General features: G+C 49.4%; 1 protein-coding gene across 1 annotated transcript in view; it reads left to right on the forward strand.

The window, feature by feature from the left end:
• The first annotated feature begins 2,546 nt into the window (after positions 1-2,546).
• NOC2L (NOC2 like nucleolar associated transcriptional repressor) overlaps positions 2,547-14,215 on the forward strand; it is a 35,079-nt gene continuing 23,410 nt past the window's right edge. The window contains exons 1-4 of the mRNA XM_038747317.1: positions 2,547-2,566; positions 7,040-7,213; positions 9,667-9,841; positions 10,671-10,775. Coding sequence (XP_038603245.1) covers positions 2,547-2,566; positions 7,040-7,213; positions 9,667-9,841; positions 10,671-10,775 — 474 coding nt within the window. The remainder of the gene's footprint in view (positions 2,567-7,039; positions 7,214-9,666; positions 9,842-10,670; positions 10,776-14,215) is intronic.

Genomic DNA, 14,215 nt, shown 5'->3' on the forward strand with positions numbered 1-14,215 from the left:
GAAGGGAGAGGCAGGCAACAAAACAAAACACGTAGACGGGTGTCAAAATCGTCAGAACAAATAGAATTAAAGCTATATGCACATCATGAACAAAAAAGAATAGAATTGTAAATTTGTACAAGTAAAATAAATAGCGTAATAAATCTGTACAAATATATATGCAAGCGCTCGCTTACTGTGTGCAGAGCGCTGCACTAAGCGCTGGGGAAGTACAAGTCGGCATTCATTCATTCATTCATTCAATCATATTTATTGAGCGCTTACTGCGTGCAGAGCACTGGACTAAGCGCTTGGGAAGTACAAGTTGGCAACATATGGAGACGGTCCCTACCCAACAGCGGGTTCACAGTCTTGAATGGGGAGACAGACAACAAAACAAACATATAAACCAAATAAAATAAATAGAATAAATATGTACAAGTAAAATAGAGTAATAAATATGTACAAACATCTATACATATATACAGGTGCTGTGGGGAGGGGAAGGAGGTAAGGCCGGGGGAGGGGGAGGAGGGGGAGAGGAAGAAGGGGGCTCAGTTTGGGAAGGCCTCCTGGAGGAGGTGAGCTCTCAGTAGGGCTTTGAAGGGAGAAAGAGAAGAATTATACAGATTGCTAAGTGCCGAGAAGCAGTGTGGCCCAGTGGAACGAGCACGGGCTTTGGAGTCAGATGTCATGGGTTCAAATCCCGCTACGCCACTTATCAGCTGGGTGACTTTGGGCAAGTCACTTCACTTCTCTGTGCCTCAGTGACCTCATCTGGAAAATGGGGATGAAGACTGTGAGCCCCCGTGGGACAACCTGATCACCTTATAACCTCCCCAGCATTTAGAACAGTGCTTTGCACATAGTAAGCGCTTAATAAATGCCATCATTATTATTACTATTGGAAAAAATACAGCTTGGCAAGAGAGAGACAAGCCCTGCCCACAACGGGCTCACAGTCTAGAAGGGAAATAATAATAATCGTGGTATTTGTTAAGCGCTTACTGTACACCAGGCACTGTACTAAGCGCTGGGGTGGATACAAGCAAATCTGTTTGGACACAGTCCCTGTCCCACAGTCTTAATCCCCATTTTACAGATGAGGGAACCGAGGCCAAGAGAAGTGAAGTGAGTTGCCCAAGGTCACACACTGGACAAGTGGAGGATTCTGGATTAGAACCCATGACCTTCTGACTCCATGGCCCATGCTCTACTGTGTATCTACCCCAGTACTTAGTACATTTCTTAGCACATAGCGCTTAACAAATACAGTTATTATTACTATTATTATCTGTTTATTCCTGCCTTGCTCTCCAACCCCTCGAGTTGGGCCTTGAGCCCCCTACCCCCACTGGGAGAGTTAAACTATATGTTGCCAACTTGTATGTCCCAAGCGCTTAGTACAGTGCTCTGCACACAGTAAGCGCTCAATACGATTGAATGAATGAATGAATGCCATTATTATTATTATTCTCTGGGCCTCAGTTCTCTCATCTGTAAAACGGGGATGAAGACTGCGAGCCCCACATGGGACAACCTGATCACCTTGTATCTATCCCAGCGCTTAGAACAGTGCTTTGCACGTAGTAAGGGCTTAATAAATGCCATCATCATTATTATTGTTATTCTCTGGGCCTCAGTTCTCTCATCTGTAAAACGGGGATGAAGTCTGTGAGCCCCACATGGGACAACCTGATCACCTTAAATCTGTCCCGGCGCTTAGAACAGTGCTTTGCACGTAGTAAGGGCTTAATAATTGCCATTATTATTATTATTATTATTATTATTATTCTCTGGGGCTCAGTTCTCTCATCTGTAAAACGGGGATGAAGTCTGTGAGCCCCACATGGGACAACCTGATCACCTTATATCTGTCCCGGCGCTTCGAACAGTGCTTTGCACGTCGTAAGCACTTAATAAATCCCATCATCATTATTATTATTATGTCTGTACGTATTTATTACGATTGAATGAATAAAGGCCATTATTATTATTATTATTATTATTATTATTATTATTATTATTATTATTATTATTATTCTCTGGGCCTCAGTTCTCTCATCTGTAAAATGCGGATGAAGACTGTGAGCCCCAAATGGGACAACCTGATCACCTTGTATGTATCCCAGCACTTAGAACAGTGCTTTGCACGTAGTAATTGCTTAATAAAGGCCATTATTATTATTATTATGTTTGTACGTATTTATTACGATTGAATGAATAAAAGCCATTATTATTATTATTATTATTATTCTCTGGGCCTCAGTTCTCTCATCTGTAAAATGGGGATGAAGACTGCGAGCCCCACATGGGACAACCTGATCGGCTTGTATGTATCCCAGCGCTTAGAACAGTGCTTTGCACGTAGTAAGCGCTTAATAAATGCCATTATTATTATTATGATTAAACGCGCCCGCCCGCCTGAGCTCCGCCTCCGCCGCTGCCCGAGAACCCGAGAGACGACGGGGTTCCGGCCGCCAGGGGGCGGGGCCTGCGCGGCGGTTGGAGCCGGCGCTGGGCATTGTGGGAGCGGAAGCGACGAGCACGCCGCGGCGCGAGGCGGCATGGCGGCGTCAGGGCGGAGGTCCGTGCGCGCGCGGGGGGGAGCCGCGGGGACGCGCGCGGGGGACGCGCCGCGGGGGCGCTGCGGGGGCGGCCGCGGGGGGGGCGCGCGCGGGGCTCTCAGCGGCAGCAGCCCGGCCTGGGGGAGTCGGAGGTCGTGGGTGCGAATCCCGCCACCGATCAGCCCACTGACTCTGCGGGCCTCATCTGTAAAATGGGGGTGAAGACTCTGAGCCCCACGTGGGACACCCTGATCGCCTTGGCTCCCCTCCGGCGCTTAGAACAGTGCCTGGCACATAGTAAGCGCTCAACAAACATTATTAAACTACTATTAATCCCGGCTCCGCCACTTGTCAGCCGTGTGACTTTGGTTAAGTCGTTTCTCTGTATCTCAGTTATAATAATAGTAATAATGATGGTATGTGTTAAGCGCTTACTATGTGCAAAAAAAAATAATGGCATTTGTTAAGCGCTTACTATGTGCGGAGCACGTGGGGCTCACAGTCTTCATCCCCATTTTACAGACGAGGGAACTGAGGCCCAGTGAAGTGACTTGCCCAAAGTCACACAGCTGACAATGGGCGGAGCAAGGATTTGAACCCATGACCTCTGACTCCCAAGCCCGGGCTCTTTCCACTGAGGCACGCTGCTTCTCTAAATTATCTCATCTGTAATGAGAGTTATCTGTAAAATGGGATGAAGACTCTGAGCCCCACGTGGGACACCCTGACCACCTTGGCTCCCCCCCAGCGCTTAGAACAGTGCCTGGCACGTAGTAAGCGCTCAACAAATACCAACATTAAATTGCTATTAATCCCGGCCCCGCCCCTTGTCAGCCGTGTGACTTTGGGCAAGTCGCTTCTCTGTATCTCAGTTATAATAATAGCAATAATGATGGTACTTGTTAAGCGCTTACTATGTGCAAAAAAATAATGGCATTTGTTAAGCGCTTACTATGTGCGGAGCACTGTTCTAAGCGCTGCAAAGCACTGTTCTAAGCGCTGGGGGGATACAAGGTGATCAGGTTGTCCCACGTAGGGCTCACAGTCTTCATCCCCATTTTACAGATGAGGGAACTGAGGCCCAGAGAAGTGAAGTGACTTGCCCAAAGTCACACAGCTGACAATTGGCAGAGCAGGGATTTGAACCCATGACCTCTGACTCCAAAGCCCGTGCTCTTTCCACTGAGCCACGCTGCTTCTCTAAGTTATCTCATCTGTAATGAGAGTTCCCTCATCTGTAAAATGGGGATGAAGACTCTGAGCCCCACGTGGGACACCCTGATCGCCTTGGCTCCCCCCCCCCCCGGTGCTTAGAACAGTGCCTGGCACATAGTAAGCGCTCAACAAATACCAACATTATTAAGTTACTATTAATCCCGGCTCCGCCACTTGTCAGCCGTGTGACTTTGGGCAAGTCGTTTCTCTGTATCTCAGTTATAATAATAGTAATAATGATGGTACTTGTTAAGCTCTTACTATGTGCAAAAAAATAATGGCATTTGTTAAGCACTTACTATGTGCAGAGCACTGTTCTAAGCGCTGCAAAGCACTGTTCTAAGCGCTGGGGGGATACAAGGTGATCAGGTTGTCCCACGTGGGGCTCACAGTCTTCATCCCCATTTTACAGATGAGGGAACTGAGGCCCAGAGAAGTGAAGTGACTTGCCCAAAGTCACACAGCTGACAGTGGGCGGAGCAAGGATTTGAACCCATGACCTCTGACTCCAAAGCCTGGGCTCTTTCCATTGAGCCACGCTGTTTCTCTAAGTTATCTCATCTGTAATGAGAGTTATCTCATCTGTAAAATGGGGATGAAGACCCTGAGCCCCACGTGGGACACCCTGATCGCCTTGGCTCTCCCCCAGTGCTTAGAACAGGGCCTGGCACATAGTAAGCGCTTAACAAATACCAACATTATTAAATTACTATTAATCCCGGTTCCGCCACTTGTCAGCTGTGTGACTTTGGGCAAGTCGCTTCTCTGTTTCTCAGTCATAATAATAATAATAATGATGGTAGTTGCCAATTTGTACTTCCCAAGCTCTTAGTACAGTGCTCTGCACATAGTAAGTGCTCAATAAATACGATTGATGATGATGGTACTTGTTAGGCGCTTACTATGTGCAAAGCACTGTTCTAAGCGCTGGGGGAATACAAGGTGATCAGGTTGTCCCACGTGGGGCTCACAGTCTTCATCCCCATTTTACAGATGAGGGAACTGAGGCCCAGAGAAGTGAAGTGACTTGCCCGAAGTCACACAGCTGACAATGGGCAGAGCAGGGATTCATTCATTCATTCATTCAATTGTATTTATTGAGCGCTTACTGTGTGCAGAGCACTGTAGTAAGCGCTTGGGAAGTACATGTTGGCAACATATAGAGCGGTCCCTACTCAACAGTGGGCTCACAAATTTGAACCCATGACCTCTGACTGCAAAGCCCTGGCTCTTTCCACTGAGCCACACTGCTTCTCTATGTTATCTCATCTGTAAAATGGGGATGAAGACTCTGAGCCCCACGTGGGACAACCTGATCACCTTGGCTCCCCCCCCAGCGCTTAGAACAGTGCTTGGCGCATAGTAAGCGCTTAACAAATACGAGCATTATTAAATTACTATTAATCCCGGTTCCGCCACTTGTCAGCCGTGTGACTTTGGGCAAGTCACTTCTCTGTATCTCAGTTATCTCATCTGTAAAATGGGGATGAAGACTCTGAGCCCCACGTGGGACACCCTGATTGCCTTGGCTCTTCCCCAGCGCTTAGAACAGTGCCTGGCACATAGTAAGCGCTTAACAAATACCAACATTATTAAATTACTTTAATCCCGGCTCTGCCACTTGCCAGCTGTGTGACTTTGGGCAAGTCGCTTCTCTGTATCTCAGTTAGAATAATAATAATAATAATGATGGTACTTGTTAAGTGCTTACTATGTGCAAAGCACTGTTCTGAGCGCTGGGGGGATACAAGGTGATCAGGTTGTCCCATGTAGGGCTCACAGTCTTCATCCCCATTTTACAGATGAGGGAACTGAGGTCCAGAGAAGTGAAGTGACTTGCCCAAAATCACACAGCTGACAATTGGCGGAGCAGGGATTTGAACCCATGACCTCTGACTCCAAAGCCCGTGCTCTTTCCACTGAACCACGCTGCTTCTCTAAGATATCTCATCTGGAATGAGAGTTATCTGTAAAATGGGGATGAAGACTCTGAGCCCCACATGGGACACCCTAATCGCCTTGGCTCTCCCCCAGTGCTGAGAACAGTGCTTGGCACATAGTAAGCGCTTAACAAATACCAACATTATTAAATTACTATTAATCCCGGCTCCGTCACTTGTCACTTTGGGCAAGTCACTTCTCTGTATCTCAGTTGTCTCATCTGTAAAATGGGGATGAAGACTCTAAGCCACATGTAGGACAACCTGATTACCTTGTACCAGCCCCCAGCGCTTAGAACAGTGCTTGGCACATAATACTAATAATGGTATTTGTTAAGCACTTACTATGTGCAAAGCACTGCACTAAGTGCTTAGAACAGTGCTTCGCACATAGTAAGCGCTCAACAAATGCTGTCATTATTATTATTATTAAGCGCTAGGGAGGATATAAGGCGATCAGGTTGCCCACGTGGGGCTCACAGTCTTAACCCCCATTTTACAGATGAGGTAACTAAGGCCCAGAGAAGTAAAGTGACTTGCCCGAAGTTACACAGCTGACAATTGGCAGAGCCGGAATTCGAACCCATGACCTCTGACTCACCAGCCCGTGCTCTTTCCACTGAGCCACGCTGCTTCTGTAGTAAGCGCTTAACAAATGCCGTCATTATTCTCTGGGCCTCAGTTCCCTCGTCTGTGAAATTGGGTTAAGACTCTGAGCCCCACGTGGGACAACCTGATTACCTTGTTCATTCATTCATTCAATCGTATTTATTGAGCGCTTACAGTGTGCAGACCACTGTACTAAGCGCTTGGGAAGTACAAGTTGGCAACATATCGAGACGGTCCCTACCCAACAGTGGGCTCACAGTCTAGAAGGGGGAGACAGAGAACAAAACAAAACATATTAACAAAATAAAATAAGTAGAATAAATATGTACAAGTAAAATAAATAAATAAATAGAGTAATAAATATGTACAAACATATATACATATATACAGGTGCTGTGGGGAAGGGAAGGAGGTAAGGCGGGGGGATGGAGAGGGGGAGGAGGGGGAGAGTTTGGGAGTCAGAGGTCATGGGTCCCAATCCCACCTCCGCCACTTATCAGCTGTGTGACCCTGAGCAAGTCACTTAACTTCTCTGTGCCTCAGTTACATGTCTCTCCAACGTGGGGATTAAGACTGTGAGCCCCATGCGGGACAACCCGATCACCTTGGATCCATCCCTGCGCCTGTGTCTGTTCCAGCGCTTAGAACAGTGCTTGGCACATAGTAAGCGGTTAACAAATACTATTATTCTTCTTCTTATTATTATTGTTATTGTTCCCCCCGTCGCAGGCCCCGGCGGCTGGCCGACCTGAGCGTGGACGAGTTCCTGGCCGGCGGCTTCGGCTCAGAGCTGGACGGAGATTCGGAGGACGAGGCCGTCCCATCCCCGCCGCCGGACAAGCCGCGGAGCAGGGTGCCGCGGGCCCCAACGACGGGCTCCGGCCCGAAGGCGCCCGCCGAAAGGTAATGGGGGGTGTGAGGGACCCGCCCGTCCGGGCCTCCCCAGGGAACTCCAAACCTTCCCGGGCCTCGCCAGTACTGTCTAAACCACCCCGGGCCTGTCCAAGCCACCCCAGTACTGTCCAAACCACCCCGGGCCTCCCCAGGACTGTCCAAGCCTCCCCAGGCTTGTCCAAACCACCCCGGGCCTCCCCAGGACTGTCCAAACCACTCCGGGCCTGTCCAAGCCTCCCTGGGCCTCCCCAGGACTGTCCAAACCTCCCTGGGCCTCCCCAGGGCTGTCCAAACCACCCTGGGCCTCCCCAAGACTGTCCAAGCCTCCCCAGGCCTCTCCAAACCACCCCGGGCCTCCCAGGACTGTCCAAGCCTCTCCGGGCCTGTCCAAGCCTCCCCAGGACTGTCCAAGCCTCCCCGGGCCTGTCCAAGCCTCCCTGGGCCTGTACAAACCACCTTGGGCCTGTCCAAGCTCCCTGGGCCTCCCCAGGACTGTCCAAGCCACCCTGGGCCTGTCCAAGCCTCCTCGGACCTCCCCAGGACTGTCCAAGCCACCCCGGGCCTCGTGGTGGAAGCGGGGGCTCGGCGCTGGTGAGGGGCAGCGGGGTCCCCGGTCCCCAGTGGCAGGCATCCCTTGCCCTGCCTTGGGGTTGACCGGAGAGATTCATTTATTCATTCACTAGGATTTATTGAGTGCTTACTGAATGCCGAGCTCTGTACTAAGCGCTAGAGAAGCAGCGTGGCTCAGTGGAAAGAGCACAGGTTTTGGAGGCAGAGGTCACAGGTTCAAATCCCGGCTCCGCCACTTGTCAGCTATGTGACTTTGGGCAAGTCACTTCACTTCTCTGTGCCTCAGTTACCTCATCTGAATGGGGATTAAGACTGAGCCCCCGCTGGGACAACCTGATCACCTTGTAACCTCCCCACCGCTTGGAACAGTGCTTTGCAAATAGTAAGCGCTTAATAAATGCTATCATTATTATTATTATTGTTGTTATTATGTATTTTCCAAGTGCTTTGGTTCAGTGTTCTGTATACAGTAAGCGCTCAGTAAATATGATTGATTGAATGAATGAATGAATGAATTAATTCTATTTATTTATATTGAGGCTATCAATGCCTGTCTGCTTGTTTTGAGGTCTGTCTCCCCCATTCCATTCATTGTCATATTTATTGAGAGCTTACTGTGTGCAGAACGCTGTACTAAGAGTGCTGTGATGTATATATCTATAATTCTATTTACTTATTTTAATGCTATTGATGCCCGTCTACTTGTTTTGATGTCTGTCTCCCCCTCCTATTCATTCAATCGTATTTGAGCCCTTACTGTGTGCAGAGCACTGTACTGAGTGCTGTGATGTGTATATATCTATAACTCTATATTGATGCTGTTGATGTCTGTTTACTTGTTTTGATGTCTGTCTCCCCCCTCTTATTCATTTAATCGTATTTATTGAGTGGTTACTGTGTACACAGCGCTGTACTAAGTGCTTGGAACGTACAATTTGGAAACAAATAGGCTGTGAGCCCGTTTTTGGGTAGGGATTGTCTCTATTGCCAAATTGTACTTTCCAAGTGTTTAGTACAGTGCTCTGCACACAGTAAGCGCTCAGTAACTACGATTGAATAAATGAATGAATGAATGGGAAGCAGCAAGGCCTAGTGGCAAGAGCCAGGGCTTGGGAGTCAGAGGTTGTGGGTTCTAATCCCCACTCCTCCACTTGTCTGCTGTGTGACCTTGGGCAAGACACTTCATTTCTTCGGGCCTCAGTGACCTCACCTGTAAAATGGGGATTGAGACTGAGCCCCACATGGGGCAACCTGATTACCTTGTATGTACCCCAGCTCTTAGAACAGTACTTGGCTCAACAAATCCATCATTATTATTATTATAATTATAATTATTATTCTCACAGTTAAGAATGAGCCAGCCAAATAATTATATTAATTATAGAATATAATTAGAATATAATATTCTAATATCACTATATATTATAGAATATAATATAATTATAGAATTATATTAATAATAATAATAATGATAGGATTTGTTGAGCCAAGTACTGTTCTAAGAGCTGGGGTACATACAAGGTAATCAGGTTGTCCCACGTGGGGCTCACAGTCTTAATCCCCATTTTACAGATGAGGGAACGGAGGCACAGAGAAGTTAAGTGACTTGCCCACAGCTGACAATTGGCGGAGCCGGGATTTGAACCCCTGACCTCTGACTCCAAAGCCCGTGCTCTTTCCACTGAGCCACACTGCTTCTCTATTATTATCATTACTAAGCACTTGGGAGAGTACAGTACAATAAGCAACAGACACCATCCCTACCCACAACGAGCTTGCAGTCTAGAGAGATGGGGCCTGGGTCTGGCTGGGTTGGCGGGGGGAGTCGGCTTGACCAGCGACAAACCCTGCAATCACCTCCCCGGCCTGACGCGTCCCCCACTGCCGTGCAGGAGGACGAAGAAGGGCAAGGCGTCAGAGCACAAGGACCAGCTCTCTCGGCTGCGACAGCGGGATCCCGAGTTCTATAAGTTCCTGGAGGAGAATGACCAGGACCTGCTTAACTTCGACGACTCGGACAGCTCCGACGAGGAGGAGAAGTTTCACACCCTGCCCAGCCAGCTGGAGGTGTGGGGCACCAACCGGGCCTGCCGGCTTCATCCCCCGGACCCTATGGGACCGGGATTTAGGTTGCCGGACATGGTTCTGACACCCTGCCCCCCAAGATGGGAAAGGGGAAGGGGAAAGAGAGGGGGTGCCTCATGGATCGGGGGTGGTTCGCCTAGAATTGGTGGGAGGTTTCAGGGGAAGGAGGTAGAGGATGGAACAGGGAGCATCAGGGATGGAGAAGGGTGAGTCATGGAGGATGGATGGGCCGTGCTGGGTCACTAAAGGGAGGGATGGAATGGGGAGGGGAAAGCCAAGGGGCGTTGCCTGGTCCAAACTGGGTCACTGAGGGAGAGTTAGGGGTGTCGATTGGACCGGCAGCCAATGCTGTTTCCCCGGAGAGTGAATCAGTTCAAGGGTGGAGAGGGAAGAGTTGGTGTGTTTATTTGGCTGGCTCATTCTTAACTGTGAGAAGGTGGGGACACCCTGCTGTTTGTTGTGCTGCTTGGAGGGGATGGTTAGGCCAAGGGAATGGTCTTGGGATGATTCCTTACATTCTCATGAGTTTAACCCTTATGGCTGTGGTGAAGTTTCCACACCGTGGTTTCAGTCACCACCCAGGAGAGGGTCAGGGAGAGATTCTTCTCCCTTTAGTTTACAGCTGGGAAAACTGAGGCACAGGCAGGGGCAGAGGCTGAAAGGGAACTGGTTTCTGCTCACCTCCCCCTGCCCAGCACTCCTCTTCATCCCTCTCCCACCCCCCAGGCGGATTTTTAGCTCTGCTAATTTTAGGAGGAATGGGGTGGGACTCTCTTCCCTCATGGCAACAAGGCTTCTCTGCTTGCTTCAGGAAGCAAGCGAGGATGGTGATGATGATGAGGAGGAATCCCAGGGCACCAAGATCGAGTTTAATGTGACCATGAAGATGGTGGAGCAGTGGAAACACACGGCAAAGGTGAGTAGGCCCAGCGACAACAGGAGGGAGAGTCCTACGGGGACTGTTTCCCTGGTGTGGCCAGGGCTGTTGGGGGAGGGGTAGGCCTCACCTGCCCAAGACACCTGACCATGAGCTCCCCAGGTGCTTTGTAGAATACTACTAATAATAATGGTATTTGTTAAGCGCTTACTATATGCCAAGCACTGTTCTAAGCGTTGGGGTAGATACAAAGTAATCAGGTCCCACGTGAGGGTCACAGTCTAAATCCCCATTTTACAGATGAGCTAACTGAGGCACAGAGAAGTGAAATGACTTGCCCAAGATCACAAAGCAGACAAGTGGCGGAGCCAGTATTAGAGCCCACGACTTCTGACTCCCAAGCCCCCGCTCTTTCCACTAAGCCACACTTCCTCTAATTATAGTATTTGTTAAGCACTTACTATGTGCGCGCTGTTCTAAGCGCTGGGGGAGATACAAGGTAATCAGGCTCTCCCATGTGGGGCTCACAGTCTCAAGCCCCATTTTACAGATGAGGTAATTGAGGCACAGAGAAGTTAAGTGACTCACCCATGGTCACACAGCAGACAAGTGGTGGAGCTGGGATTAGAATGCATGACCTTCTGACTCCCAGCCTATGCTCTATCCACTACACCATGCTGCTTCTCTAGTACCCTGTCCATTCATTCATTCATTCATTCATTCAGACATATTTATTGAGCGCTTACTGTATGCAGAGCACTGTATTAAGCACTTGGGAAGTACAAATAGGCAACATGTAGAGACGGTCCCTACCCAACAACAGGCTCACAGTCTAGAAAGGGGAGACAGACAACAAAACAAGTAGACAGGTGTCAATACTATCAGAATAAATAGAATTATAGCTATATACGCATCATTAATAAAATAAATATAGTAAGTTTGTACAAATAAAATAGAGTAATAAATATATAGAAATATATACAAGTGTTTTGGGAAGAGGAAGGGGGTGGGGGGTGATGGGGAGAGGAAAAGGAGGAGGGGAGGAGAAAGGTGGGGGCTCAGTCTGGGAAGACCTCCTGGAGGAGGTGAGCTCTCAGTAGGGCTTTGAAGGGAGGAAGAGAGCTTGTTTGGCGGATGTATGGAGGGAAGGCATTCCAGGCCAGAGGAAGGACGTGGGCTGGGGGTCGGCGGCGGGGCAGGTGAGAACGAGGCACAGTGAGGAGGTTAGCGGCAGAGGAGCGGAGTCTGCAGGCTGGGCTGGAGAATGAGAGAAGGGAGGTGAGGTAGGAAGGGGCGATGTGATGGACAGCCTTGAAGCCCAGGGTGAGGACTTTTGCTTGATTTGAAGGTTGATAGGCAACCACTGCAGATTTTTGAGAAGGGGAGTGACATTCCCGGAGCGTTTCTGTACAGAGATAATCTGGGCAGCAGAGTGAAGTATAGACTGAAGTGGGGAGAGACAGGAGAACGGGAGATCAGAAAGGAGGCTGATGCAGTAATCTAGTCGGGATAGGTTGAGAGATTGAACCAGCAAGGTAGTGGATTGGATGGAGAGGAAAGGGCAGATCTTGGCGATGTTGCGGAGGTGAGACCGGCAGGTTTTGGTGACGGATTGAATGTGTGGGGTGAATGAGAGAGCGGAGTCAAGGATGACACCAAGGTTGCGGGCTTGTGAGACGAGAAGGATGGTAGTGCTGTCTACAGAGATGGGAAAGTTAGGGAGAGGACAGGGTTTGGGAGAGAAGATAAGGAGCTCAGTCTTGGACATTTTGAGTTTTAGATGGTGGGCAGACATTCAGATGAAGGCAGAAGGAGATATGAGCCTGGAGGGAGGGAGAGAGAATGGGTGGAGATGTTGATTTGGGTGTCATAATAGACAGCGTCAGTTATCCGGCATCTGCATGCAGAGTATTGTAGTTGGCACTTGGACCCATAGAGTTTGAAAGACATGGTCCCTGCCCACGAGGAAGACAGGCACACTGTGATTTACTGAAAGCAGACAAAATGCTTCAATAGTGGAGCAAAAAGTGGATTGGGTGGTCGTGAGCGCCAGAGAATCCAAGTGACATGAAAGTACGGAGCTGATAGTTGAGAGGCTTGTATCCTGGGGAGAAGAAACATGAGTCGGGGGAGGTCTCCTGGAGGAGATGGGGTTTCAGAAAGGCTTTGAATTTGGGGGAGGGCTGTAGTCTGGCGGATTGGTAGTGGGGAGGGAATTCCAGGCAGGGAGCGGGAGGACGTGAGCAAGAAGTTGGAGGCGGGAGAGTTGAGAAGGAGGCAGGGGAACAGGAGGAATTGGGAGTGCGAGCTGAGGTGTATTGGGAGAAGAGAACAGGACGCAGTGCCTCAAAGGTAGTGGTCAGGAATTTTACTTCAAGCAGCAGTGCCAGGATAACCACGGATGGGTTTTGAGGAGTGGAGGGATCTGTGCAGAACGACGTTAGGGAAAGATAATCCGAGCCACAGAGCAGAGTGTAGATTCATTCATTCATTCATTCAGTCATTTTTATTGAGCGCTTATTGTGTGCAGAGCATTGACTAAGCGCTTGGGAAGTACAAGTTGACAACATATAGAGATGGTCCCTACCCAACAGCGGGCTCACAGTCTAGAAGGGGGGAGACAGACAACAAAACAAAACCAGTGGGCAGTTGTCAAGATGTCAGAACAAATAGAATTAAAGCTAAATTGCACATCAACAAAATAAATAGAATACTAAATATGTACAAGTAAAATAAGTAGAGTAGTAAATCTGTACAAACATATACAGGCGCTGTGGGGAGGGGAAGGAGGTCGGGCGGGGAGGATGGGGAGGAGGAGAGGAAAAAGGAGGTTCAGTCTGGGAAGGCCTCTTGGAGGAGGTGAGCTCTCAGTAGGGCTTTGAAGGGAGGAAGAGGGCTAGCTTGGTGGATGTGCGGAGGGAAGGCATTCCAGGTCAGGGGGATGACTTGGGCTGGGGGTTGATGGCGGGACAGGCAAGAATGAGGTACAGTGAGGAGGTTAGCGGCGGCAGAAGAGGGGAGAGTGCAGGCTGGGCTGGAGAAGGAGAGAAGGGAGGTGAGGTAGGAGGGGGAGAGGTGATGCAGAGCCTTGAAGCCCAGGGTGAGGAGTTTTTGCCTGATGCGTAGGTTGACAGGCAGCCACTGGAGATTTTTGAAGAGGGGAGTAACATGTTCAGAATGCTTCTGCACAAAGATGATCTGGGCAGCAGCGTGAAGTATAGACTGAAGTGGGGAGAGACAGGAGGATGGGAGATCAGAGAGGAGGCTGATGCAGTAATCCAGTCGGGATAGGATGAGAGATTGAACCAGCATGGTAGTGGTTTGGATGGAGAGGAAAGGGCGGATCTTGACGATGTTACGGAGGTGAGACTGGCAGGTTTTGGTGATGGATTGGGTGTGAGTGGAGAGTTTGGGGGGCAGGGAGCCAGGACGGGGAGGGGGGGGTGGGGACGTGGAGGGAGGCCTGTTGAGTAGTCTAG

Source organism: Tachyglossus aculeatus, chromosome 5, assembly GCF_015852505.1.
Source record: "Tachyglossus aculeatus isolate mTacAcu1 chromosome 5, mTacAcu1.pri, whole genome shotgun sequence".
Classification (NCBI taxonomy): domain Eukaryota; kingdom Metazoa; phylum Chordata; class Mammalia; order Monotremata; family Tachyglossidae; genus Tachyglossus; species Tachyglossus aculeatus.